General features: G+C 41.0%; 1 protein-coding gene across 10 annotated transcripts in view; it reads right to left on the reverse strand.

Annotated features, from left to right (window-relative positions):
• Positions 1–25,395, reverse strand: part of MMD (monocyte to macrophage differentiation associated) — a 119,982-nt gene that overhangs the window by 87,356 nt on the left and 7,231 nt on the right. For 7 of the 10 annotated variants that reach the window (XM_040640859.1, XM_040640864.1, XM_040640856.1 and 4 more), the window contains exons 2-6: positions 25,024–25,105; positions 21,279–21,439; positions 17,833–17,907; positions 15,989–16,090; positions 13,816–13,885 (exon numbers count right to left, since the gene is read on the reverse strand). In XM_040640859.1, coding sequence (XP_040496793.1) covers positions 13,816–13,885; positions 15,989–16,090; positions 17,833–17,907; positions 21,279–21,439; positions 25,024–25,105 — 490 coding nt within the window. Of the gene's footprint in view, positions 1–6,279; positions 8,179–12,774; positions 12,818–13,815; positions 13,886–15,619; positions 15,818–15,988; positions 16,091–17,832; positions 17,908–21,278; positions 21,440–25,023; positions 25,106–25,395 lie in introns of those variants that run through there. The other 3 variants (XR_005837449.1, XM_040640860.1, XM_040640857.1) reach the window with 3 other exon arrangements.

Raw genomic sequence — 25,395 nt, forward strand, 5'->3', positions numbered from 1 at the left:
GAGAAGCGGGAGATTCAATTCCACTCTGAGTATAACCAGGACAAGTGGGGATTCATAGCCAAGGAGCAGGTGGGAAATTATTGTTTCCTCAATAATTTCAATAAGGCTGGGGAGAGTCTTATGAAGGCAAAAGCCAAGGTTATAAGACATCAATGGTAGGGAAAGAAGAGCTTCATTTGCTATTGAGAGTGGGGGATTTTCCCTAAACTGACCCAACAGCATACTTGCTAAACTTGAACTTAACAGGTCAAGGACAGAACCGAAGTCAGGGACTGGTCAGAAAGAAGATTCAGGGAGGCTGACTCAAGTTTGGTGGAAGGAGAGAGTCTTTGTTACCCCTGTGGCCTCCTACCCAAGACTGTTCTCCGCTCACTCAAATACTCAAGTCAGGAATTCTGCAGGAATGCCTTTGGGAGCAGGTGTCTTTGTGGCCTGGGGCCTCACCCTCTCAGGTCTTCACACACGCACACACACACACACACACACACACACACACCCCTTCTTAGTGCGGCCTTCCCCAAGTGCACGAGGGCATATCCACACCCCCACCCCAGCATTCCCCCTGATTATTCGCCATACCACTTATTAAAACATACTATATGTTTTACTTATACGTTTTACTTAGTCTGTTTTCCCCCAGCAAGAATGTCAGTCCCATGAGGCAGGGACTTGTGTCTGTTTTGTTCACTGTTCCATCCCCAACAATTGGACCAGCATCTGGCACACAGGACAGGCTCATTCTTTGTTGAATAAATTGGATGCCCAGATGAAGGTCTCCCCAAATACCCTCAGATCTTGATTACCTACGTCAACAGGAAAGGATACTAATCCCCAGTGACGGATGATCCGTCCAGCCAATTCATCATGTACCTCGCCATGCGTTATTTCAATGTTAAAACAGTAACACACGGATTAGGTCAGAGGAACCATGAAATAGTTGCCTTCCATAAGAAATCTACGGTGTTACGTGGTGTGGTGACCCAGAAATACTGGGACAAACCTGTCTAGGATGCAGGATTTGCTGCAGAAAAACTCACATGCATACAAACAAGATCATCTTACACACACACACACACAGGGGACCCTCAGTCCACACTGAATAGATACAATCACCTCCCCTTCCCCACATCCCATGCAGCATTTCCCAAGGGCACCTCACGCTGCCCCTGAGCCTGCTCGCCTCCCCCTGCCATGTGCCCCCACATGTGCTCCTTCCCATGCCTGGAATATTGTGTTTCCCCTACCCTATGTCCACCGGACCCACTGCCCCCTCACTTCTCCCCTCTCTGTAATTCCTCACTCACCCTGCAAGTCTCTGCTGAACTACTGCCTCTGTAGGGAGGACTCTGACTCCCCTGGGGAGAGTTAATCACTTCCTTCTCCAATAATAGCATCCAATACAAACACGGTGGTTATGTTGCATTATGATTGCTAATTTGTTCCCAGTCTCCTTCTCCCCAGGAGACTGCAGGAGCCCTGGAGGGCAGAGACTGACTTTACTCAGAACTGTTTCCCTGGCCACTAACACGGGTGTTGACACACGACAGGATAGTGGTGAATGATGGGGGTGGAGGAGGCGCTCTAGGCCTCCCAGATGCTGTAAACAAAGCGGGAAAACATCTTGGCCCAGAGGTTTCTCATCTTGGCCCAGAGGTTTCCTGCCTGGGAGGCTGGGTAAAACCTGCTTCAAAGGAACAGGACGGGTTTGAACAAATGAGCTGCTGAATAGAGGGATGTCATTCAGGCTAGAGGAATATCCATTTGAGGGCGGAGGTTACCACAGGGGATCCTTTAAATGAGGAGTTTCTTCAGCGTTCTCCAAAGCAAGAGCTGCATCGGACAGGGAATTCGAACTCAGCCCAGCAGACTTTTGCACAAAGTAAGGCACGTCTGGTGAAAGGCTGGTTAGATCAGTAGCATCCTCTCCTTGTCTATACATGCTCTGCCCTGGCGTTCACGGGCCACAGGCATCGGGATAGTGCCAGACACCAGATCAGCAAAAACGTATCAGGCCTCAAATCCAGATGAAGGGAGGAAGGGCAGAGAATCAGAGCAGGGATCTGGTGTTTTGTTTTTTGCTTTTTTTGGGGGGGGGGAGGGTTGGTTGGTTTGGTTTTTCATTACAGCATCCCCAATATCTAGACCAATCCATGGCACATACCTGATACCCCAAAATTATCTGTTGGATGAATGTGTGACTACGGGACTCTATAAGATCACTGAGCAAGAAACGAGAAGACACAGACATGATCACACTGTAGTTAGAAATAATTCTCTAATAAGCCACTAAGGGTTGGTCTGGTGGGTGAGTCTCCCAACAGGCATACTCACATAACAGCAGATGGTGACCAAATTGCTGTCCAAAGAGTGTGGGTCCAATTAACTGAAGGCCTTTGGTCTAAGTGGAGTATGCACGTTCCCATCTGGGCACAAAAGGACAACTGCCTAGCTTCTTCCTTTTCTACCATTTTCCATGTCATATTCAGCCTCTGTCTCAAGAATTTAGTGAATATTTAAAGAACATTTGCTACAAAGGGCACAAAATCATCAGAAAGCCTGGGGTGACCAGATGCCCTAGTGTACTCTCATTTTTAAGGTTTAAAAGGTGCACAAGATTTTTTTTGGAGTGCTACTGAACTGTTCCCTTCAGGTTGTTTTTGCATGAAAAATCTCTGCAGGTGGCCTCTAACCATAATTTTAAAAGCCTGGCCACATGGGAAGGAAGCTAACATTTATCTGGTGCCAATCATATGCCAGAATGCATAAACTAGACACTTTGGGTTTATTATTCAATCCTTATGACTGCACTATGAGGGAAGTGCTATACCCCTTTTGCAGATAGGAATTGAGGCTCAGAGGTAATCCGTAACTTGCCTGAGCTCACCCAATCTGTCACAGGCTGGCTGATGATTCCACGCCAACTCAACACACAGCTCACAGATGGGCTTCAGAAAACATTCGTGATTTTAAGAGAACCAAATCCTCTTGATCAATACCTTTTCCTGACTTTTCCAGTAATGGACACATTTGATTGGGCGTACCGAGTTTGGCCTGGCACAGAATGGCAAGAAGACCTGTGACCGCTTCGAGGAGATGAGGTAAGCCTCCAAAGCATGTTTTCCCAAGGCCCTCATAAGCCTCGCTCGTCTCTTTCAGTTTAAGCCTTCTGACTGCAGTGAAAGTCTGAGCGATAATGAGCTGTGTAGGAGAAGGAGAGTGTTCTGTTGTGTTGAAGGCCCCTGATGAGAATAGCTTAACTCCCCTTGCAAAGTGGCTGGAGTGCACAGTGGCACCGCTTCTTGGAAAAATAACATCACCAATACATCGCAGGGATGTAGGTGGGCATGGCACAGAACGTAAGAACATGTTGGCACTATCCGTTTAAAATAGCAAAAGCAGCAGAAAGACATGAGCGCAGTCATTCTAACCTTGTCAAACTAAAAACATTGCTTGGGCCCTCTTGGGAAACTTTACTTTGCTTCACAAGGAGGGGAATCAGCTTCTTTGTGGTCTGGTTTCATTTGGAAACATTCGTATTCCGTTCTTCCTCTAATCGGCATAGAAGAGTAGCCATAACCCACAGATACCCAGTACAAATACGGAGATTTGGAGTAAGTTTTATTTTTAAGAGGTCTTCTCTTGGGTAGACCCATCAATAAATCTTTAACCAGGAATTGCACTCCTGAGAATGAAAACAGACTCCAGGCTTCCTGGGTTCAATCAAGTTCTGCCACTTACCTTGGACAAGGAAACTAATTCATCTGTGTTTCCTCGTCTGTAAAATGGGGATAACAGAATTATCTACCCATAAAGATTTTTGTAAAGTTTCAATGAGATAATCCGTGCAGACTAGCACAGTCCTCAATGGGAAGCCCTCGATAGTTTATTATTATTACCTAATGGACCCAATCATAAATATGGACAAAGCTATGCCCTGGTATCACTGTAGTACTGTTTATAATGGAAACTGGAAACAATCTAAAAATATAAAATTAAGTGAATGATTAAGCAAAATAGGCTGCATATCTCCAGTCCAGAAAAAAGGTAGAGCCATTGTAAATTCTGGCTATGAAAACTATATAATAATATATTGTAAATGTTTATAAAATAAGTGTGGGGGGGAAGCAGTATACAAAATCACATATACGGCATATTTACAGGAAATACATGAACATGTATTAGGATGAATGAATTCAGTGATTTAAAACTTTTCTGTGCTTTATTTTCCCAAGTGTTTTATATATTTTCAGAGTAAAGGCATACAAAATAGTATTTAAACGTTATGTTAAAGTTGCTTTTTGAGTGTAATCTACATTAAGGCTCAACGGTTGCAGAACTGAATGTTATTTTTGTTTATTTTGTTAATATGTTCAGAAAAAGAGGACCCAAGGGGTGTAGGGTAGGTAAAGTAGTTTTCCAGGCTTATAAATGGTTGATAGTTCGTTCTCTGGAAGCTTCAAAAAACAAGGCTGGCTTTTTTCCTTATTGAGCATACACTATCTAATATTTCCATGACAATTATTCATCAACTTTCCTGTCGTTGCTGTGAATGTTCTAGCTGACCCTTGGTCAGGGAAGCCAGTAAGGCCAAGGAAGCCTCAAGTAGGCTCCCAGCAGACAGAGCCTGCTACAGTGTTCACGATAGACAAGAGGTACTTGGTCCAAACCACTTCGTTGTCAGTCTCTCTTCTCCAACCCGCCCTCCTCCCTCTCCTACGTTGAGCCCAGTGCTGTGCCACAAGCTGAGGACAGAGGTGGAGGAGACTCAGCTCCTGCCTCGAAGGAGGTCAGCCCAGGAGCACAGAAGCAAACTCAATCCCAGTGACAATGGCCACACTATCAATGCTGTGCAGTCAAAAGGGAGGGCATCTGATGGCGGCTGGGAATGAGGAAATGTTTGCCAGGGTAGGAGAAAGTTTGGGGAAGAGCATCCCAGGCTGTGGAACAGCAGCTGCAAAAGCACCAGGAGGGCAGTGTTGGGGAGGAGGCTGTGAAACTCACTGTGGGGCTGGAGTCTTGTGGGGCTTTAGTCTGGGAGGGCGGATGAGGAGTCAGCATGTGAAGATACCAGGTGGCTGGCCTGAGTCGTACAGGCTAAGAGTCTGTGGGCGTTTTAAAGCTGGGGAGAGCCATGCTTCAACTGTATTTTGGGATGATAATGCTGGTTGTGGTGCGGCGGCTGCGCTCGTTCGAGGGGTGGAACCAGTGGCAGGGGTACGGTGGAGGTGGCCGCAGCAGCCTGAGGGCAGCTCCCTAGGACTTCGTAGGGCCTTGCAGGGGGAGGGGGGGTGGGGTGAGCAAGCAGATCAGAGAGTTGTGACTGAGGCAGGGATGACAGCTCTGGCTGGCTGCTTGGGTCTGAGTGTGACACAAACCAAGGAGGGATGGGAGGCTCTGGCCATGGCCTGAACCAAGCTAGGAAACTTCAGAGAAATGGGCTTGGTGGTGGGGGAAGAAGGAAAGATAATGAACTCGGTTTGGGCCAGGTTGAGTGAAATGTGCCGAGGGGCATCTGGGCAGTTGATGATGAGAGGTCTGGTCTTTAGAAAATAGTTTTAGGCTGAAGATATTGATCAGGAAGGTGAGAGCACAGGAGTGAGCGGATGCTCTAGAAATAGACGAGGTTACCCTGGTGGACCAGAGGACAGAATTCTAGGGAGTAATAACACTTTAAGACACTCTGTCTTCAAAATTATGTTTGATGGAGGGTTGCCTGAGGGTCCAAACCGCTGTCCACGCTGAGTGGATTTTCAGCTCAAGTTTGATTGGTTTGTTTTTGCTGACTTTGAAAATGCAGTTGTGTATATGGTGACCTGCGTTCCTGCCCCAGCTCCCTGACTCTGCGTCCTGCACTGTAGAAAAGGGAATGACACCGAACATTCACTTTGTTTGCAATATGATGTGTGTCCGGTCGCTAATATAAAAGTGTAGGCTATAGACTATCCAACAGGATAGTCTATAAACTAAACCAAAAGCCTTCTCTTGGTAAAGATATATCATTATAACATTTACAATCTTTAGGCCCCAACTAGCATATTTTAAACTGAAAACGTGTGCTGATTTTAATGTCTGAGCCGGCTCTGGCATTTCAATTATTAAAAAGTGGACTAGAAAGTTCTAGATGACAGGCGCATTTGTTTTTCTATCCTGACTTTAAAAAAAAAAAAAAAAAGAAAAGCAAACAAGGCTAGTATACCAATTACAATGCTAGATGAGCTCAAGCTCTCAAAAATGCATGATCATCTTCACAGTCATCTAATTTAGAGACAGTGGAACAAATCCAAGCAACAATTTTATTCTAGTCTACAGCACAATTTTTTACATACATCTTAGTGGTTTCGACAGGGTTACTTTTGAGCAGACTTTAAATGAATCCACAAAAGTTAATATATTAAAAACAATATACACAAAACAACAGACATCAGGATGTTCAGAATCATGCAGATAGGGGTGTTCTGGTTGGTGTTATCACTGGGCACCCTGCCTACTTAAGAATTTACCAGCAAATACCAGTCCTTCTATTCTTTATTCCCACGTAATTCACCCAAATCAGAGAGTTCTAAATATGCACACCCAAAATAAACCCTCTTTTAAAGCCACATCAGTACAAAATTTCAATGAATAAGCCTAAATGTGTCGTCGAGCCAACTGTTCCACTGATCAAACCCACATCTAGCCAACAGTCGATATCAGCACGGACCTAAAGGCAAGGTTATTTCATTTATTAAAACACCAACCGGAGATTCATAAACAAAGCAACCAGTGTTAATCTTAATATAAGACACTGAAGGAAAACCAAAAATAATATATTAAATACCACTCCACTGAGCCAGGATATAACCCATGAACTACAGACGCATGAGTTTCTATCTGTCAAACGATGCTTTAAATATTCTTCTACGGAAAAGAAAAAAACTGTATCAGGAGATACAGGGGAAAGGTAGGAATGTGAATCTGTGCATCTAATTCCACAATTGAAAATGAGTATCAGACTGATAACATTAAGCTAAGTGACAATGACTTCCCCGACGGGCACCAAACAGGCGATGCCACTATGCACTGTAATTCATGACGCTCGTCAGGACTCTTCAGCGGATGACCACTTCAGTAATACCATCATAACACAGATGTGAGTACTCATCCACTGTGGAAAGAGATCCTGAAGAAAACATGGCAAAGGCATAGAGAAAAAGTTGAATCTTTTGAAAAAGTTAATGGTATCAAAATACTTTTCCATCACTGGTAAACCAAACTAGGTCAAGTATATGGCCCAAAGCAGCATGGAATTCAGAGTCAGAGGTTGGCAGAAAAGTTTGGAAAACCACAATTTTTAAAAATTGGCAATTTCTCTATGCTTAATAAAACTGTCAGAAGAGGTATAATGTTTGTTCGTTTGTGGAATGTTGACAGCTTGCTGCAAAAATTCACGTGAATGAGGAACCGCAGAGATGTGCTTCAATGAAATAGTCTTTAAAAATTTACAAAAAATGAAAATTTCTATTTAAAAAATAACCATGTTATGCCAAGATGAAACATGGTAAAAGTAGTGTAAGTTCTGTCCATGATTCTTCACACAGTTAATGGGAAAGTGATAGAAACAATTTTCTCTTAAAAAGGAAGCTCTGTTGTTGCACTGACTTTTACAACCTGACCTAGTAATTTAGAAAAATCATGTAGTAAAATCTGTAAAATTAAAATACAAAATTGTTTTGTAAACATTGGTTGGCCAAGTCTATCCGGAGTCCTTCATGATAGTGGAATGGAATGAATAATTAATTCACTACCTTATTTATCTGCTGTGAGGGGGAAAATTCCAGAACACAGCTTTTATACTTTCACAGTAATTATATTCAAAAGATATAAAGAGAGTCAGTGCAGTTGTCTTTTTTTTTTTCCTCTGTGCAATTTTCAGCTCTTACCCCACTCCCAAGTGCCATAATTGAAATAATACTGGTTTTGAGACCTAGTACAGATTGGTCACAAATGTCGCATAAAGTCTGTAGGACTTCGATAAAGGTATTTCCAAATGGCATAGTAATGCACTGCAGCTGCCGTGGCCACAAACAGGTGCCAGATGGCATGGGCAAATGGAATGATGCCATCACTCTTGAAGAACACAACTCCCAGGCAATAAATTAAGCCCCCACAGGCAAGTTCATGAAGTCCATCAGTGTTATTCTGTCAACAGAGGAAAAAAAGAGGTTTTGATGTTACTCTTGATGTGACAAACTAAAGAGATCACTGCAATTCCCCCGAAGCCTGTTGATCTTCTAGACGATGAAGGAGTCGCACGGACAGCATCCTGATCGGTGAACATGAACTAAACTTGAAAGTCTCTCGTCCCTCACCCTGAACCACCCTTGGGGGTTGGCTGCCTTGACTGGAGGGAGCAGTCGGGCTACGGGCCCCACAGTGAATAGCAGTACACTCTGCTCACCTCCAGCACGCTGAAGCAGACTGCAGTCACACCCAGACAACGGGGCTTCAGTTTAAGAAAGTACAATCTTTGGCTTTCATCTTCTCCTTTAAGAGCTTTCTTCCCTACTAAGGCGCGCCCACACCATCACATTGTAACTGACATCTCACCCGGGTTCTCACTTCCCTTATCCTCCTCAAACTCTGCTCTACACTGATTGTTTTCTGAGACTTCCCTGCTTGTGTGAGCCTGCGGCTTCCTTATGGCTGACACGGGCAAATCACAGCTACAAGGGACCTCGGAGATCAGACAGCACGTAAGGATAATGCACTTCCTGATCTTCTCGATGTTGCCAGGCTTTTTTGTCTGTGAGCCTAGGTGTTTCTTAGCTCAGCAGGAAGTTAACACTCATGTGTGCTTTATCACAAAAAAGAGAATTTTTAGGCTGTTCTTGGTTTTCCAAGACCTAGGCCCATCTTCAAAATTAAACGGGGCTGTATGAGTGAGGGGAAGAGAACACAGGCAGGGCTTAGGAGGCTGATGAACACGTCAGTCTCCCAGATTCCTGAGGACTAGGAATAGAAAGTCTCAGGTTCTGCAGGGTGGCGAAAACCTAAGCCAGACTGTGGCAAGGCCTTGGAAGAGGATGGGTGTGTGGGTGTCCCAGAGGCCTGGGCACTGGTGACTGCAAGCTCCTGAGCCCTGGAGCCTTGGACTATGGCCAGGTCCAGCCGGGAGCATGGAAAAGCTCTTATGCAGCCACCAACTTGAATGGGCCCCATGCACCTAGACAGTGGCAGCAGTGGACAACCACAAACTAAGAACCAGGCGTGAGGATATAGTGCCACAGGTAGAGAGCAGTCCTTCCTTCAAAGTTCACGTAAGCCCCCCCAGTTTTTGTAAGATCAAAAGATGGGGAAGGAGCCAACCCAAATCAACTGATAACAGGTTTCTCATTAACCTTTGTAAGATGTAAAGTCAGCCAGATAGATTTTTATCAAAAACAAACCCAAAATCAAAACAAAAAACCCCCAAATACCACACATTTATTATTTTTTAAAGGTTACAAAGCAACTGATGTCTATTAATTGTACAAAATTCTCTGTGTATGTGCATTAGGGACATTTTTCTAGAAGGTCTTCATCAGATTCTCAAAGGGGCATATAATTTCCAAACAGTAAAAAGTCACTCATCGAACATATCACAACCTCCTTATTTTAGAGATGAAGAGAGTAGAACCAGAGGAATGAAGTAACCTGAACAAATCCATACAGCAGATCACTGCCCAAAAGATACCACTCTTTTTTTCTTTCCACTAAAACAATAAGCAAGAGACCAAGCTATGTATAAAGGTTGGTTCTGACATACACTCTGGTAACAGTTCCTCAAGACACCACATTTAACTTCTCAACTTTCAGAGAACCAGAACGTAGTTAATCCTAAAACAAAACCTGTTCTCTTCATTACCTGGGTCATTACGCTGTTACTCTATCCCAGGCACTGTTTGAAGTGTACTCCTATATTGACTCATTTAATCTTCACAACCCTAAATTAGGTACTGTTAGTGTCCCAACTTTACAGATGAGAAAACTAAAACAGAGAGATTACATAATTTGCTCAGGTCCACGTAGTGTTTAAGTGTCAGAATCAGGATCTGAACCAAGGTGGTCTGGTTCCTGAACTTATATTCTTATTTTTGTGTCTGGCTTCTTTTTTTGCTCAATATAATATTTCTGAGACTCCTGCATGTGCTTCATCAATCATTCCTTTTTATTACTTAGCATTCCCTTGATTTATTTAATATGATTTGTTTATCAGTTCTTTCCATCTGGGGCTCATGGAGGTCTTTTGGTAAATACATGTTTTCGTTTCTGTTGGGTACAACCTATTGAGTCATAAATCTGTTTAATTTTATAATAAACTGCTAAACAATTTTCCAAAATAGTTATACCATATTGCACTACCCAAACAATGACTTGGGGTTCCAGTTATTTCACATCTTTGCCAGAATTTGGTGTTGTCCATCTTTTTAATTTTAATAATTCTCCAGGGCATATTATGGTAGCACATTGAGGTTTTAATTTTCATTTTCTGATGACTAATGATGTTGAGAACTCTTTCAAGGGCCTATTGGATACATATGTACCTTTCTTTGTGAAGTGTCTGTTCAAGTGTTTTACCCATTTTTATAGGATTGACTCTTTATTACTCATTTGGAGTATTTTATATATTCCATATACATGTCCTTGTCAGACATACAGAGAAAGCAAATATATTCTCCCAGTCTGTAGCATGTCTATGCATTTTCAAGTTCACTGATCTTTTCTGCAATATCCAGTCTGTTAACCCCTTCCAAAATTTTTTTTCTTAACATACTGTTTTCAAATCTAGAATTTCCACTCAGTTCCTTTTTTGTAGTTCCATTTCTTTTCTGAGATTCTTCATTTGTTTACTCATTATGTTTTAAAGGCCTCATATGCTAATTTCAACATCTTTGTCATCTTTGGATCTGTTTCTATTGACTTGGTTTTTTTTTTCTTTTCTTTTTTCTTTTTTTTAAGATTTTATTTATTTAGATTATTATTTTAAGATTTATTTATTTATTTATCAGCAGGCAGAGGGAGAGGGAGAAGCAGGCTCCCCGCTGAGCAAGAAACTTGATGTGGGGCTCGATCCCAGGACCCTGGGATCATGACTTGAGGCGAAGGCAGACGCTTAACTGACTGAGCCACCCAGGCACCCGACTTGTTTTTCCTTAGGTGTGTGGTGTCACATTTTCTTGCTTCTTGCTTATCTAGTAATATTTGTTTGGATAAATGGATACCATGCTGTTAGAGCATATATTTTATTGTCTTCCTTTCAGTAATGTTGAGTTTTGTTCTGGGAGGCAGTTAATGTACAGAGGATCAATTTTATTCTTTCCAGGTTTGTTTCTGGGCTTTGTTATGGCAGTTCCAGGGCAGTCTAGAGCTGGAGTAGCTCTCCTAAGGTGTGGAGGTCAACTTGCTAGGTTCAGTTGAACACCCGAGTTGTTCAGCATGGTCTCTCCACTGTGGCTGGTTGGCCTCTGATTTATCTTCCAGCACCAGGCACATTTGGACTATTATCTCACAGCTGTCCAAAAGCCACTCTCGGCCAGGGCATGCACAGTCTTGCCCTGCACAGATTCAGTGTAGTATTTGGGCAAGGACTCAGGGAAACCCTTTTATAGATTTCTGGAGCCACTTCTCTGTGAAGCTCCCTCTTCTCCAGAATCCTACCCCAAAACTGCAGCAGGCTCGGTAGCTAAAATACTGATTTTTGTTTCCTCCACCCTGACTGGTGCTCTCTCACTCTACATCCTTTTGGCGCAGTTTGGAAAGTGTCCTCAGGGAGAAAACTGGGGCAAATTTGAAGCTCATCTTTTGGTTTCTATTCCCTCAAGGAACACAGTCCTGTGTCTGTGGCCCAATGCCAAGAAACAGTTGTTTCAAATACTTTGCCAGTTTTTTTATCATTCTTTATGGCAGAAAAAAGTAAGTCTCTGAGAGCCCAATATTCCGACCAGAATCAAAGCTTTGAGTGTCCAGTCATACTGTTTGTTAGTTCAGATAGCTTATGAAGTTCTTTTTGATCTGATCTCTGTCTAGCTCTCCAGCTTTATTACAAGACTTATGCTATCTGCATAATTACCCACCTCATGCATAGAGGCACACTCACACAGGTATACACTTATGTTCCAAACAAGGAACTATTTTCAGTTCTTCAAAGGTGCTACTGCTTCCCCCTCTCCAGGGCTTCTTTCACGCTATATTCTTTCCTATCCAACTTGCATCATCCCAACTATCCCTGGCTCTTTTTTGTCTTTATGAATCAGCTTGAACATCATTTCCTCTGGTGCTTGGGTCATGTGCTCCCATAGCAGCCTATGCTTTTCCCAATCAAAGACGTTTAAAACTTTATGATAGTTTCTTAAAGTGAATTGTAGGTTCCTGCTTAGTGCTAAGTTCTACAGGGGGGCGGGGGGAATGTGAGCATTATCCTGTTTGACTATCATAAACGTTAGTCACCGACTATTGTACAACTTGTGAAAATGCCAAGGTTTAGGCTAGTAAAAATACTGGATAAACCTGCTCTTCTGATACCCCAACGGAATTTATTTGATGTTCTACTGTAACGATTAGTAACCTACACACACAGACCTTGCTTATGTTGCTTTGGGTGTCCTGAATTGCCTTCTAACTATATGGCCTTCAAGGCAGATTTTCTCGTTTCCATCATTCACTTCCTTCCCTTCACTATTCCCTGTTGCCTTTACCAACTAAACAATATTTATTTTTGGTGCTAGGTAATTATTAAACCTATCATAAAGCTCTTACCTTAAAGAAACATATTTTGTGACACTCTCGTAAGACATATCCTCTGAAAAAAACAAGCAAATCTATAACTTCTAAACCTTTTACAGATATTTTTGTGACCAGGGTAGGGGCTATATACATTCTTATAATGCGCCTATGAGCTCAAGAGTGAAATTATAGGTACAATTCTTCTGACTTTTATAGACTGAGAAAAGAACTCAAACTAGACATATTACAAGTTCCTTAATTAATAAAGTGGCTAATGCCAAAAAATGCAGAGCCTAAGACATTGGAGCTAATGGCCCTACATAAGCTAATGGCACAAAGTAACCAGTTGGATGGGATCACAAGGCTATAATGATATGCTTTTCTTTCAAACTGACTGATAGATACACATAGATTTCTCAACAGCAATTCAATCTGAAAGGGAGTTCAAAACATATACACTGACCGCCTGCTATAGGTAATGTTACACTTCTCCCCATGAAAGTCCTCAAAAGAAATTTTCAAGCAAAGTTAAAAAAAGGGAGGGGGGGACTTTCCTGAGAAAGAGAAATAATATATATGACTTAAAAGCAAGTGAAAGAAAAGTAAGAGTAAAGACTTTTGGGAAATACTAAATAAAACATTAATGCAACTGACCTCTTGTGGTCCTTCTAATTCTTAAAGTTTAAGAAGTCAATAATTTATAGTTTTTTTTCATTTTAAGACATCAAAAAATTTACCCTCCATGGGTTTATGGTGAAGACAATAAATAACTCAGGCAAAAATACCTATCCGCAGGTGACCTCATGCCTCTTTGGGAGAAGGGTGGGGTACGGGTGGGGTGAACACAATGGCTACCCAAAAGCAACACATAGAGAAGATTATCATATGGAAAGAACCAGGAGCTAGTATAGATTGCAGGCAGTTTGTTATTTATGTATTTTTTCTTTGGAGTTAAAGGAGACGTCATAACTTCAGAAAGAAAAGCTACATATCGTACATGTGCACTAATGAAGAGTCCCAGCAATTTAAAAGGAAATAAGGTGAAATAGTTAAAATTATGAAGCCATTGCTTACCATTGATGTCACCACCAAAGCTGGAGAAAATCCCATTGTGAGATAGAAAAAGAGCTCAACCACTTTATACCTGTAGGATAGAAAAGCAGTTAATTATATCTATTCCTACAATACTTAGATCATTTCTATACCAGCTCCCCCCCTTTTATTTGAAAAAGAAATGCAGGGGCGCCTGGTGGCACAGCGGTTAAGCGTCTGCCTTCGGCTCAGGGCGTGATCCCAGCGTTATGGGATCGAGCCCCACATCAGGCTCCTCTGCTATGAGCCTGCTTCTTCCTCTCCCACTCCCCCTGCTTGTGTTCCCTCTCTCACTGGCTGTCTCTGTCTCTGTCAAATAAATAAATAAAATCTTTAAAAAAAAAAAAGAAAGAAAAAGAAATGCAAACTCTTAAACTATTCCAATGAATATATTTTCCCAGTAGGAGACCATTAGGCCTCTAATTAAAATACTATAGTTGAGTCACAATGAACTAGCATTTCTTACAGGATTGAAATGGCATCAAATACCACATGTGACTTGGAAAATGTTTGCTACCAAAAGTGTTATTATTGCATCCAATCCACCGTGCATTTTTCCCCTCCTAATCCCAGACTGTTTGCCCTCATCACCACTCCAATCCACAGCTACAAGAAACCGAAATTATGAAGACGGACAGGGATGCCACGTGGGGCCAGGTTTATCAGTGGCAAAGGGATGGCAGCCCTAAGGATTGAAGGACATGTAGTTTTGTTTGTCTCTTTATTTGCATCTGCACAAACTCCGACTTATAAGGTTCATTGCATTAAGCTATAGAATGTCCAAAAATGCTAAGAAATACACTGTACACTGTACTAAAATTCAACTTACATTTCTACCTATCAAAGTAGGCTCTAAGTTCCTTGGAGGCAGGGGCCAAGTTTCATTTGTGTTCGGATCTGCAAGGCCTAGCATAATACCTGGCATGACACAGGAACTCCCTAATACCTGCCCAACTGGATGGCCAAAGGCCAATCACATCTCATTCTCCATGTTTTGTACTCAGAGTTCACTATGAAGTAATCTTATCAGGGAACTGGGGAAGAATGGGTTTGTGGGTTTGGTGTAAAAGGAGGCCTGGAAGAGGAGAAAAGATAGCTGTTTTACTTTACTTTCTATTTTATCCAAGGATATAAGTTAGGGGTTTGAGCCCAAGAAGCAAACTGTTCCCTTGGATTTATATATATATACTACATAACACCACTCAGAATAGCTAATTGTGGTCAAAAATGCATTTAAGTGAATTTCAAAGTCAGAAGTTAGTGAAAACTTCCATTTTCTTCTGAAAAGAGGAAACAATTTAATACTTTGTGACAAACAAAAATTATGTTCAATTCTGAAAGCCATTCTGCCAACAACAATAGATAAGCTAATAAACTGTATTCAAAGACAATGATTGCATGCTTTGGAGTTTCTCAAATTCAGGCATGTGAAATAATGAAAAGAGCCATGGAGTAAGAACTAGGACACTTGGGTCCTAATTCTAGATGAATTGCTAATTTGATGCACATCCTAAATGGTCTCATTTTTTTAAGCATGAAGCTGGAATAGATGACTTTGAACATCTCCTCTAGGGCCGTGATGCTAAATTTCAATAAGCTCTCCTTTTTATATTGCTTAACACTTATGACTCTGGACTATAAATAACGGGTTAAAAAATGTGCCCCATGGTTAGGATACTAAGAGTTCAGATGCTCTTCCAAATATCCCCTTTCTCAGAGAATCTTGGTTTGGAATGTCTTCTGGGTTCCTATCTAGGTAAGTGTTGCTCTGGTGCTTATCTATTACCTTCGGTCTTGAAGCTTGAAAAACAGTTATTTTTCTCAGGTGATAAGTATGAATCACAGAGGAGAAGGCTAGTTTGCTGATAAGGCCAGTTGCCTGAGGATGTGAAGTAACATCCGACTGACTAAAATGCTGTCCATCTTGTTCCTCAAATGCATCCTGTCACACATGTGCCATTCAGTTCTTCCCACAGCAATCTGTCTACCAATAATGAACACCAAATGGTTTCAAAGATTTGTTAAAAACAATATATATTCTATTTATGTATTTCTACTATTCTGAAGTACAAATATAAAGCAAATTGTGTTGAAATGTCGATAAAATTTAGGCAGTTAATTTTAAAACTATCAAATGTAAATTATTTTCTCTTACTTTTCATGGTAGAGAAATACATAAATGGTTCCTCCAGCTGCCATGAGCCAGATAAACCAACGCATGTGAGATGCCAGCGGTCCAAGTTCACGGAGATTTAACCTAAAAAATGTAAACATGACAACAAAGAACAGAAGGGATAAATGAAGGGATTTCACAGGACCCGTGTTTTCCTCTAGGCTTGAAAACTGGGCAAGCGAGTGCTAGCATAAAACCAGAATGCAAAGGCATTCAACATGCCATGGAGGTATTTAGGCAATTTGGGTAAAATTAATAATTCAAAGACAAAATTGTTAGTTGACCTTTAAGACTTAGAATTCATTCCAACGTGGTTTAAAAATAGAACCAGCTAAAAGAAGATATGCAGAAGTGCGTCCCACCACACCTGTGATGCCCGACTTTCCTTATTAGGTAGACTGCTGTCAAATCAACTTAATTCTGATAATATATTTGAGAGCAGATTGCTTACAAAGCTTAATGAGAACCCTGAACAGAATCCTCAACCAGGATCACATCCCCACAGCAGATACCTAATACACAGACCAAGTATCTCCATTACCAATATCTCTGCCAAGGGAGAACATGAGAAGAATTAGCTCAACATATGTTATGAAAGACATTTTGTCAGAATTTAACTGTGGGCTCTTGTAAAGCTTGAATTTTAAGATGCTGCAAAATTCATTTGTACTCATTTCATATTAAGAATAGCTATGAGAAAAACCCCACATGTTATTCTGATTGGCTATGACTACAAAATTATTATTTCCAAACAGAAAAGGTACCACCTACCTACTGAAAACTACATGTGAACAGGTTGCTTACAGTAATATTTGATTTCTCGGCTTTTAAAAATTTTATTTCCTTATTTTAAGTCAGGGAATACTTCCCAAGAGCCTGTAAGTGTTCTTGCTCCAATATAATGCAGAGCTATAATTTAATGACAAGTATTAGGGAAACAACACACTTTTTTACTCCAACAGATAATTAGGTTTCTTTTTAATGATGGGTGCTGCGTTAAGTCAGAATGTAGAGGCCTGCTGTTTCTAGTGACTTCTGCAGTTGATGGCACAAAATGAATTTCTGAGTGTTTAAAACCGGACCATGCCTTGATAGAGGGAATCAAACATTCCTTTAATGGTAGGTTTGCAGGCAACAAAAGATTCTATCTGATCTATACCAAAAGGGCAGAAAGAGCAAAAATTGAACAGAATACTAGGTATTTTATTTTTTTAGTATTTCATTTTTATTTTTTTTTTAAGTAATCTCTACACCCAACATTGGGCTCAAACTCACGACCCTGAGGTCGAGTCGCAGGCTCCACCCACTGAGCCAGAATACTAGGTGTTTTAAATAGCTAACTGATTAGTTCTCTTACTCATGCAGCTAAAGAAATGAGAAGTGCACTCCATATATAGTAGCTACTGTGCTGTGAATTATAGACAAACAAGATAAATTTCCAAAGTGAGCTTGTTTTTCTCATACATATTTAGTGTTTCCACTTAAATGATTCCCTGTCCAAGTATTCTGAACAGCAGCAGTATACAGAAAGAACATGGAAGGCAAAGGTGACATATTTCAAAAGTGACTGTGCTACCTACACACAAGTTCCTGGCACTTTGTCCTGAACAACCCAATGCCAGATGTATACTCTGAAGAGCAGTGACATTCTTCCCTTAAAATCTGCAATCCGACCCAAGTTAAAAAAAAAAAAAAAACATGTATGCATGTGTGTTGGAGGGAGAGGGGTGGGGTATATGCAGGGGGCAGGGACAGGAGGAAGGGAAGGAAGTAGGACAGAAATTCTATCCCAAAAACAGTACCTTCAAAAACAGACAGTATCTTACCATGGAGCGTAAGAAGCAGCAATGAAGAAATAAATAACCATTCTATCACACATGTGAAAACAATGCTCCACTGTCCTGGGGGGGGAAAAACACGTTAGGCAAAGTTTTTAGAAAATTTTCAGACTGGCAGCATGGGTTATCACTCCGTCATGTTGTAATTTCCATTCCTGTTCTAGTTTCTTATGGAAGTTGTAACTTGGCTTTCAAAGTCACACACTATTTTTTTAAATTTAAATTCAATTAGCCAACATACAGTACGTCATTAGTTTTTGATATAACGTTCAGTGATTCATCAGTTGCGTATAACACCCAGTGCTCATCACATCACGTGTCCTCCTCAATGCCCGTCACCCAGTTAGCCCATCCCCCCACCCACCTCCCTTTCCTCCACAACCCTCAGATTGTTTCCCGGAGTCAAGAGTCTCATGGTTTGTCTCCCTCTCTGATTTCTTCCCATTCAGTTTTCCCTCTCTTCCCCTACGGTCCTCCACTATTCCTTATATTCCACATATGAGTGAAACCATATGATAATTGTCTTTCTCTGACTGACTTATTTCACTTAGCCTAACACCCTCCAGTTCCATCCATGTCAATGTAAATGGTAGTTATTCATCTTTTCTGATAGCTGAGTAATATTTCATTGTATATATGAACCACATCTTTACCCATTCATCTTTACACAGCTATTTTTAATAATATGAAGCCACAAGTAAAAGCTTTACATTACTTTTAAGCTTGCACATACGATATTCACGATGTATGAGATACAGGGGCAGAACCCCACAGTAATCAGGAGCTCTGAATTTATTTTGGTTAAAATAAAATCTGTGCTGATGTTTTCCGTTTCTTTTAGATCCTATGTAACAGAAAAATGAAATTCCTTGAGGGCAGAGCACTCCTCAACCCCTATCATAGTGCAGGGTGTGGAGCAGTTCTTTGTCTTTCTAGAATGTCTTCAAAGAAACTCTCACTTCAAATATCTTAGTGTATACAATAAGTTATAATAAAGGCAATTTAGAAACTAATAGGAACAGCAACAAAACAAAACAAACAAAAAAAAGGCGCATTTGCTGTAAGCGGGTAGCCACCTGGATTTCTAAGTGCGTTCCTCCTTCCAAAACTGAAAATTCAGGAAGTGTACAAAGATCTGGCCACTGAGGTCTAGTCACCCAATGGATTAGACAGAATCTGCCCTTCACTGAGGTGATTCCAAAGTATGAATGCATTGCATCATCTTGAATCCATTTTCAGTGTTCAAGGGGTGATAGCTGTGGTTTGGTTTAGGGTTAGTGTTAGATTTTGCCTCACCACTTACACAGGGTCGGCCAAAGCAAGTTGAGGATGTTTTAGTCACAGTTACTTACTATCAGTCATATGTTAGCGAAGTGAAAATAATTTAGGTCACAGGTCTAAAAAAGCAAACACTAGATTAATGCTTCTCAAACTTGACTGCATATCACAACCACCTGCGAAGCTTAAAAAATATAGTCATAAACTCTAGTCCAGAAGATTGTAATTTTTAAAATGGCTAGAACATGGGGTAGGGGGTGGAGGGAAAAGGAGAATCTTTTATGTTTTTAAACTCTTTGGATGACTGGGATTCCTAACCAGGTCTGGGGCCAGTCTAGAAATTCAGCTTTCTAGACTGTAGGCACTTGTTACAGCAGGTAAAGTCAGACCCGTAATTTTATTCAAGATCCACCCCAGCTTCTCTGACCCTCACTTTCCTCACAGGGAAAATAGAAATGACAACATTTCTATCATAGAGTATGTGTGAGCATTAAATGAGATCACATAGACCATGTGTTCATCAGCACAGCATCCAGCACATGGAGGTACTCAATACATGCTCATTCCCTGGCTTCTAAATAAGGCTATATTTGGAAACATAAAAAAAATTAATGCAGAGCAAAAATCCACACATGGCTTGATTCTAGCAGTGCTATTTCAAAGTTCAAGAGAGCCTGGTTTCTATGACACCTTCTCCAGCCCCTGGGAGGGAGGCCCTGAATACCGAAGTACGAATCTACAACTCTTTATTGATTCAGAAATCTAGACATCAAAGCCAAGTCAGCCGAGGCAACCACAGCGTTGCATTGTGCCAGGAAGATAATGAAGTACTCTGGCCTCTGGTCTCTGTGACAGTGTGTGCTGGGGAGACAGGTACTTTTGAGGCTCTCTTGTTGAGTATGCCCCAGCAAGCCCTCATGATCCAATGCTGTGGTTTTATTTTAGGCCCAAGGAACTGTCACCTTCTAGGCACAGGTAGCAGGCTGGGAACTACAAGAGAAGGGTGTGGGTGAAACCCGTAGGACTGGGAGTCAGAGGTCTTGGAATGATCACACTCTGCTAGTCTCACTGACCTGGGCAAGGCAAGACACTGCTGAGCCTCAGTTTCCCCAGGTGAAAATTAAGGGGTTTGGATTAGATGACCTCTAAGGATCCTTCGTGCTCTGAAACTATGATTCTACTTGTAAGGAGACCAGTAATCATCTCACGAATCCCAAACCCTGCTCTTAAATAACGCATGTCTTTTTAATATTAGATTGTTTGAATCGTTTTGAGATTTTTTGGGGCATTCTGTAAAACCAAAAGCTATATTCTATTATTTTAAAACACTCTAAGTCTGCTCTGAATATTCCTTTTACGAAAAGAAATTTTGCACTTTTGGGTTGTACAGAATGTATCCCAAAAGCAACTAAATGGTGTACTTCTCCCTTTATATTTCCCCAAATTAATCCTTCACTCAAAGGAGGAATGCTTTTATGTCATTATTGGGAGGCTAGTGGGCCTGGTATGGGTTGCAACGAAAGTACCTGAAAGCTAGTATATGAATTCTGTTTGAATAGATACACAGAACCTAATCCTGAAAGCTGAAAGTTGCAAAACAGTAAACCCAAACTGTAGCAAACCTCCTTACATTACCAAGTCCTGGTCATTTGTAATTTTCAAATCATTTTGGCATGCGTTATCTCATTTACCTATCACAGAACCCTGGGAGTCGGGCATTATCATTCTCGTTTTAGTGATGAAGAAACTGAGGCTCCATGGGGTCTGGTGACTTACACAAGGCTGAGTGGCAGGGCTGGGCTGACTCCGAGTTCAGTGTACTTTGTCACTACCCCACAGCCGCTGCGCTCTTACCTGTCCTGCGCTTGACAACATTAAAAGACAGGTCTGGGGATTTTACGATGTAAATCCTGGGAAAGCAGTGTGGTTTTGTTGGTGGCTTCTGAGAAAGGCCTGTTTTCTTAGACGCATATGGGGATCCTCAAAGTGTGTCCAATCCATCGGAAATTTCCTGAATAATGGCATAGCATTATAGTCTACAGGGCAAGGAAACGTCTATCTACTCTGTAGCCTCAACCTGACTGAAACATGCTGGTAGCGGAGGCTACCCGAGTCTGCTATTCTGATCTGGTGAACGAGCGTGCCATCCACGGTACCTCAAGTGGCTCTTCTTCCACGACACAATGTGAAATACTGTGGAAACAATGAAGAGGGCGCAGAGGCCCATCCCATAAATCCACGCGGTGATCTTTTCCCAGCAGTCGTCTGACAGCCGATGCAGGAGGGCACTGCCCACGATGGCTGGAACAATGAGGAACTGAGGGAAGGGCAAGGAAGAGTAAATACTCTGGGTTTGGTGAAATTGAGACCTTTGTTAAAAATACACAGGTTTCCCAGGGACAATTTTAGAAAGATCATTTTAAACATTTGCCTCTCATGGAGTGGTTGGTGGCTGCACTGGTGACAGTGAGTGCCGTTCGGGACCCAGGAACCGTGGCCACCACCGGGCACCCAAACAGGCAGTACAGGATGCAACACAGCTCAGCTGTGGCCAATCAGATGTTTTTTATCCTAATTTCATTACATAAGAATGTATTTCATCCTATTCTCTAATGTGATTTAAATAGGTACGTAAAATCCAACACCAAGCACGTATCCAGATTTCCCAGGGCAGTCCTACTTTTCAATGTTCTTCCCTATTTTCCCCATGAACTACTGAAATCTCAGTATTTCAGCAAAGGGTTAAGTGAATGAATTGAGTCAAAAGTATTATAATATACACCACATACACAAAAATCAACTGTACAAGTCATGTTCTGATTTTTAGTTTGGATCTGTACATTCCACCAGTTTGGGAACTAGTGCCAAGTGAAAGCATTTGGGGGTAATTTATTTTCAATAGCACCTTTCAAGTAAGCAAGGGGAATCCATTCTTACCTATTCAAGTAATTTTAAGAGACCATAATCTTGCAGAGAATTCTATTTTCCGTACCATAGTTTATACTCCACATGCACACAAATTTCAATGTCTGTCATATGAGTATGGGTACCGCGAGTAAACTTTTTTTTGAAGACTTCATCTTTTTAGAGAAGTTTTGGGTTCACAGTAAAACTGAAGAGTAGTAAACATTTTTTAATAATTAACATCCTCAGGAAAAATAAACCATCTTATTAGATATTAGAATAAGCAAGCATACCTGGCAAAGAATGCAAACTCTAGCAATCTTATCTTTTTTTCCCCAATACCGACTTTTGCCCTCTTGCAACAAATTATCATTCTCCAGATAAGATCAGCATTGAATTTTCAAATGCTGAAGTTTTCATTGGCCCAGATGATGTGCGAAAATTAATGACAATAAAGTAAGTTTTTCATCAGACAGAACTTAATTTATTTTGAAATTATGTCTTTTCTACTTTCACATATCCTCTCTTTAATGAAATGACGACGATGGAATTTTTTTTTGTTTTGTCTGTTTTAGAAATTTCACTGCTCTCTGAAAGTCAAAAAGCAGGGATACAGTTTAGTAAGTTTAGTAAGATGACATTTTGTTCTAAAAAATTAACATGGAGGTTTCGTCAGTTTTTCCCTTAACTTTGTTTTATACAAGTATTCCTTAACTTATGACACACCCAGAAGAGATAAGGGATCATTCAAGTCCATCTCCAGCAAATAATATTCCTAAAAGTGAGCTGTGCATCTCAATAGCCAAACTGTTACATTAAGTGCTCAATGTAATGCTAAGTAACAAACACGTCATTGATTACTTCATTGGTCGGTGGTACAGAAACTATCATGGCACTGTACCTGTAACTAACATCAGTGTTTTGTAGTTGGTAAATAGAAAAAATAATGGATGTATATTGGAGCAATGGGGGAAGGAAGAGGCCAAATAAATTATTATCCAAATTTTTATATTCCTTATATCCTAACCCTGCCCTAGACTTAAATACACACATACAAACACAAAACTTTTTCTTATGGGCCTGTGGACAATTATCTTTGGAAGTAATTTTACTTTTAGCTGTTAAATCCATCAAACATTGGTCAAGAATAAAAGATGGATATTCTGATGGTATCAAAGACAATCAAATTAGGCCATGTGTTCTTTAGTCCAAATTGGTACTCTAAACATTTTAACCCTCTGGTCAAAGCTCACTCCACATAAGTGTGTCACTAAGGCGAAGACAGGGGTTACCTCAAGTCTAAAGAACTCCACTAAATCCTTCCTGTCCCCAGAATCTAAGCCATGGGTCCAGGGAGACTGTCCACTAGAGAAGTTACTCCAAATTTCATCACTGAAGTTCTTTTACGGAATCCAGGGCAGGCATGTCAGGTACTAATTTTTCCCTTTAGCAAGATTCCAGCATATTAATTATTTAAATAAGTCTTTTTAGCACCTAAGGCAAAAGGATATCCAGTGATAAATTAGGATGATGTTTCAGTATTAGTAAGTGTTATCTGAACTCCACCATTACAATACACAAAATAGATGCTTCATAAAGTTTGACTGATGCTAAGGAATGACCAAATGTTATTGTTCTATTAGATTATAAAGGAATCTACTAGAAACCAGTTAACGTGGGGTTTATAGGACATCATTGTTTCTCTATAGAAAACTATTCTGTAACCATTCTTTGGGGGAGAGGATTAAAGATATGAAAAGGCACAACTAGAATTCAAGCAAATTTTATTATAATGACATATGTACTAACACTGTCTTGTACTAACACTGTCTAAAATAACTACATAAGCCTGTTCTAAACACTATTCGTGAGAGGATTAAGTTGGCCGCCTTCTCTTTGTCTGATCCTCAGCTATATAGCAGCTACCTCCTTTTCCTCAAAAGTCTCACCACATGCAACTTTCAAAGGGAATAATGAAACCAAAGATAAAGGGAAATTCATAATGACACAAGAAAATGTCACTGATACGACATTAACAGGAAAACTATGAAAATACATATTCATGAACATAACACGCAAATAGAAGAAATGCACCATAGCGTTAATTTATTTCTGGGTAGTTTTGTTTTTCTTATATATTCTTCAGTATTTTCCAAGTTTCTTATAATGAGCATGTTTTTTTTTAATGTTTTTTTTATTATATTATGTTAGTCACCATACAGTACATCCCTGGTTTTTGACATAAAGTTCGATGATTCTTTAGTTGCGTATAACACCCAGTGCACCATGCAATATGTGCCCTCCTTACTACCCATCACCAGCCTATCCCATTCCCCACCCCCCTCCCCTCTGAAGCCCTCAGTCTGTTTCTCAGAGTCCATAGTCTCTCATGCTTCATTCCCCCTTCTGATTACCCCCCCTTTCTTTATCCCTTCATAATGAGCATGTTTTGCTTTTATAAGGAAGAAAAAAGTTCACTAAGAATTTAAGAATTAAATCAGGTTTTTCTTCAACAATGTGGAGTAACTGAAAAGCAGTGGATGCCATGGAAGTGGGGACAGGGTGGCTACCTGTTTCGAGGGATCACTTGGTAAGAAAAAAAACACCTTTTTCAACCACACAGTGAACTCTCTTTGCCACATGAACACAGCTGACTGTCTTGAAAAGGTGATTTACCTCATTCCAGAGGTAACAGTCCTCATAAATAGTTGTCTTTTTGGTTTTCCTATAACTAGGGTACATAACTATTATTCTTTTACAGAAGATTGGTCAGAGAAGGTCAGTCTAGGATGGACAGAGCTGGCAACAGGGCAGAGCGCTCAAAGGGTTTGACATGCTCATGGCTTCTGGTAACAAGACTCAGCACTGCCGCCCTGGTGGGTGAGGTCACAGAGATAGGTACATCCAACTAACTGGGCCGAGGGTACTAGAGATAACGGCCCCTCCTTCCACCAGAGCCCTCTGGGAAGGACGCAAAGGGCAGGCAAGCATACTTACTGCATGTGTGTAACAGTTAGCAGCATGTTCGTAACAGGTTGGTTTGTAGCGGCCGTTGGCTGGGGCCCGGTGGTTCATGAACCTGGACAAACAAAAACACATCACGTGAGACAAGCTCGAAGCATGTAAAGAACAATGGGGAAGGCTGCCAATATTGTTTGGTCTATTCTAATTGAAGAGGCAGCTGCTGGAAATACCTAGTTACGGGAACAAGACCAAAGCCACTAAACAGGTGGAAACTGAGCCAACAGCCATGATCCAAAAACAAATGCCCTAGTTTATTGAATTAGGTATTCTTTCAGTTTATTCAAAAGAGAAACCTCTACCAACCAAAGGCAAACAGAAATCAATCATATCCACTCCCTTCAACTC

The sequence above is a fragment of the Ursus maritimus genome, unplaced genomic scaffold (genome assembly GCF_017311325.1).
Source record: "Ursus maritimus isolate PB19 unplaced genomic scaffold, ASM1731132v1 scaffold_24, whole genome shotgun sequence".
In the NCBI taxonomy this organism is placed as follows: domain Eukaryota; kingdom Metazoa; phylum Chordata; class Mammalia; order Carnivora; family Ursidae; genus Ursus; species Ursus maritimus.